Here is a 4,567-nt window from a genome sequence, read left to right as displayed (position 1 = left end):
TTCTTCTATCACATCCAATTTATGTTTTTAAATTAAAGTTCTTTTAAGAATTAGTTCTTTTTATTTATTATATCAAGTATTTTTTTTTTCTACACTAACTACTTATTTCTAAATTTAACATTCTAAATATTACTTTTTTATTTAATTTTATTTATTATAATATAAGTTATTATTAATAATTATAATTACAATTTTTCTCATTTAAAAATTTATAGACTTCGTACATTAAAATCAACTCTTGCTTTTTTTATTTTTTATAAGATCTTTTATTTAATTTTTTCAAAACTTAGCGAGTATAAGTTATTTTTAACTTATGAAAAATTATTTATTTTTTCATATTAATTTTTTCGTATAAAAATTTATCTATAAATTTACCTTAATTTGGCTAATATATTTTTACTTATTTATTTTAATTTAATAATATTCATGAAAAATAAATACTAATTATGTTTATAATCGATAAAAACAAAAAACAAAACATTGGCAAAATTTTGATTAGCCTGTTACACATCAAAGAAGATCGAGAAAGTAATGCTTGAATTCACTTGTTAAACTTGGTGCTTATATCTCTTTGTAAATAAAACATTTCCCATGAGCCTCATTATTGGTAGAAAAGATATAAAAGTAGCATATACTTAAATTTCAGATAAGATTTAAATGCGATTCATAGTGAAAAATATTAGTAATAATCAATAGTCAATGCACATTTAAAGAGATTTGAATTTCAATTTCAAAACAAATGTCAGAACTAAAAGAATAAAAAAGTTAAATGAATAAAGTGAAACATTATAAATAGAAAGAAAACAAACTGGATGACAGAAGTTTTTCATGAGATATTATGACTTTTTAATGACAGATTAAAATATAAAATAATTCCAAGAAATAGTTTTAAAATTCTCTATAAAATATATCATATAAAATTTCTTCTATTTAATATAAAATTTATCTAATTAAACTTTTAAAATATTCTAAAAATATTTTTTTCTACTATCCGAATATATAAAATCCTATAATTTGGAATTTATTTATCCATTCCCATTCGTTAGAGAATCGCACACTTGAAAACTCATAAGATCAAACAGATTCAAGAATAATTGACGAAAATGGTCGATTACAAAAGCAATAATAAAGATGTATCTATCATTTTCATATATTCCATTACCAACAGAGCATACGTACAAATGGATCAAAGAACAGATCTATCGATAGAACATATATTTCACAATCATAAATGGAAATTTTTCTTTAAACCTAATAACTATTGCCATAAGAAAACACGCAGATCAAAATGCGTTGCCCAACATCTTTCCATGGCCAAATTCGGGTAATTCCTTAGAACAACAGATAAATAAAGGTAAAGAGTTAAAATATTACCAAAAGGGAAAAACAGGGATTAACAATACAACAGGGTTGCAACTAGCTGCAAGAATTCTGAACCTCAATACAATTTTTTTTTCTATTTATAGAATAAAAATCAAACATCAAAATTAGATTTCTATATACACAGAGTTAACCAAAAAATTGTAGACAGAAAAAAAAAGGATTTTTTTTCCCTTTGTTATTTTTTTTCTCGGTATTTTATCATCTTAACAGAGGGGTTCTACAACTACCTTGACTTTCAACATCTTCAAACCTTCTGGAATCTTCTTCTTGTTCGTGTTCTTCATCTTCGTCACCACAATCGTACATAGATCCAACGAGAAGAAGCTGATCCTCGAGGTACCTATGCAAGAGCCCCTTCTCCTCTTCCTCCTCGCGGCCTTCCTCGCATCGCCGGAGCCGATCGGCGTCGTCATCGTCGCGGAGGAGCTTCCGCCAGAGGCGGCGGCGGAGGCAGAGTTCGGAGACGCAGAGGAAGGGGAGGGCGGCGCAGAGGAGGAGGAGGAGGAGCGGGGAGCAGAGAAAGAGGAGAAAGTAGCGGATTCGGCGATGACGGAGCCAGGAGGAGGCGGCGGCGAGGAGGGTGGTTAGCATGCAAGGCGAGGGATCATGGCGGCGATAGGGTTGGAGGGTTGGGACGAAAACGACGTCGTTTTTGGGTAATAATATCTGCGGTGGCGGTGGTGGATAGGTGCGTCCACATGGATGGGTAGTTTTGTGCATGAGATGAGAGATGGTGAGTGTGTGGGGAGTGAATGTGCGAGCATGTGATGTTGACTCTGATGCCCTCTCTCATTTCGCTTTCTTTCCAAACCCACCCCTCCATTCAAGTTTAAACCGTTTTCCATGTACTTGGTCATTACCACGTTGGGCTCAGGCCTATAGTTATGGCCCACTTTCATTTGTTTGCTTCATCTTTGAAGAGCCATTTTTTGTTAATTGAACTTACTAGGATGCTTCCCTTTTGTTTTAAATTTAGTAACTTCTACTACATATAAACTAAGAAAATATCTTATAATTTCTCACGCATATAATTATTAATAGATATAGTAAAATTAATGATTTATTAAAAAGGAACGTAAATATTTTAATTTTTTGTTTTTTAAAAGAATATCAATCATTAATTTAAAAAATATACAGTATCTTCTCAAATTTAAGTTATTCTAACAAGCATCTTTAAATTTTTAAGAGATATTTTACTTAAATTTTTTTTCTGAATCATGCGACTCTTCTATTTGCGGAACCAAAATTTTAGAGTAAAGGAGATTATTACCCTGCTCCCACACTATAGGTCCCAGATTTTGGTAAATTAAGATTTATTAGTTATAATTCAAATATTAATATCATGCTTAGATTTATATTTATATGGGTATGAATTTAGGTTTATTTTAATACTATTAATTTTAAATTTTGTATTGAATTTATATTTTTAATTTTTTTAATGAATATAGGTTACCTACTTTAGTCATAAGTAAAAAGAGTAACTGAATGAATAAATTCGTGTTAATTTTACTAAGATTCTCTGCGCCATAAATTTTGTGTAATTTACGTATTATTTTATCCTTATATGCATTACTTTTTCTTCTTACAAGTTGTGTGGAAAAAAGAGTTTTGGAGAAATTAATTATGCATTTATTATCATTTAATAAATGACATATAAGTCCTTACCTCATTTTCCCTTTTAAAATAAGTCCACACACCAAAGTAACCCAATAACAATGCAAAGTAAGGTATCGGAGATTCAATGGGTATGAGAGATTCTAATTTGTTTTTGTTCACTTCTTGATGGAGTTGGCCCAACGCCAAGAGTATAACCATTTATATTTGTGTCAGGGCTATAACATGACAACGCATTGGCTTCTTCACTGAGGTCGTAGAGCTATGCTGCTGCTACTTCTTGATCTCTTGTATTTTTTTGCCTCACTCAGATTTTTAGCTAATTTATCCCATTTTTATAATATCACTCCAGATTCAAAGATGTATGCTTCTTATTTTATTTTTATCTCGTGCATAATAAATACACAGCAATGAGTTGTAAAACTGCTATTAATCCATCATTAATTAACAAAAACACCAACTAAGTTAGACTCAAAACACACTAAGTTAGACTTTACTTTAAATAGGCTTGACTTGTAACATAATTATTAGGCATGAGTTTGGCCTATTACCTGTTAAAGACTTTATTTTCAGTCTGGCCTGGTCTGAAGCTTGTTCAAAAAAAAAAATCTTAACATTAATGAAAATATAAATATTTTATTATCAAATTAATTTACATATTTTTTTAATTTTCATTTGTATTATTGATAATTATTAAATAATTGTAATAATTTTTATATAATTTTATAAATAATTTTTAAAATATTATTTGAGCACTAATTATAAATGTTTCATATTAAATAAAATTTTATTTATATTTTCTTATTTATTTTTAAAAATTATTAAATTATTAAAAAATTTAGTTTTTTTTAGGATCATATTTTATTTGTTTAAAGACATCTTATATTTAATAAATAAAGTCATAGTAAACACATAAATTGATCACAAAAAATAACATTTACACAATTTATTGAATCAGCTGAAAGAAAATTATTATATTTTAAAAAATAAATAAATTTAAATTCAATGTAATAATATATATATATATATATATAATGACAATAATAATGACTATTAAATTAAAAGAAAAATAAAATAACTAAAAATATTTTATTTTATTTATTTTATTAATTTGTTATTTTAAATTAACAAATACATGTAAAATTAACAACACTATAATATTAATATAATATAAAAAAATATTACTGATACAATAAATTAAAATATATACTTATATATAAAATATAAATTAATAAATTATCTAATAATTTAATTTTTTATTTATGTAAATATTTGTGAATTATTGAATTTCAAACATATGTTAATAACTATAATTAAAGTATTAAAGATTTTAATTATTTTTTATGATAAATTTTTTTTTATAAAGACATCTTATATTTAATAAATAAAATTACAGTAAAGACATAAAATTGATAACAAAAAATAATGCTCACAAAATTTGTTGAATCAGCTAAAAGAAAATGATTATATTTAAAAATAAATAAATAGTTATTGTAAAAATAATAGATAAAAAATATTTATATTATAAAATTTAAGGATGTAGAAAAATAACGTATGAGCATAGTAAGAA

General features: G+C 26.2%; 1 protein-coding gene across 1 annotated transcript; it reads right to left on the bottom strand.

The window, feature by feature from the left end:
• Positions 1 to 1,227: 1,227 nt before the first annotated feature.
• LOC113856409 lies at positions 1,228 to 2,178 on the bottom strand. Its single transcript, XM_027488210.1, has one exon. It carries the CDS (start codon positions 2,101 to 2,103, stop codon positions 1,582 to 1,584), a length of 522 nt encoding a protein of 173 aa, XP_027344011.1. The 5' UTR covers positions 2,104 to 2,178; the 3' UTR covers positions 1,228 to 1,581.
• Positions 2,179 to 4,567: the final 2,389 nt, after the last annotated feature.

This window comes from Abrus precatorius, unplaced genomic scaffold (assembly GCF_003935025.1).
Source record: "Abrus precatorius isolate BTA unplaced genomic scaffold, Abrus_2018 Scaffold11, whole genome shotgun sequence".
Taxonomy (NCBI): domain Eukaryota; kingdom Viridiplantae; phylum Streptophyta; class Magnoliopsida; order Fabales; family Fabaceae; genus Abrus; species Abrus precatorius.
The sequence above is the reverse complement of the archived record's forward strand: the minus strand, read 5'-3'. Positions and strand labels throughout refer to the sequence as shown.

Bases quoted from the DNA above. Each gene is read 5' to 3' on its own strand.
- LOC113856409 (XM_027488210.1), bottom strand. From the start codon at position 2,103: ATGCACAAAACTACCCATCCATGTGGACGCACCTATCCACCACCGCCA.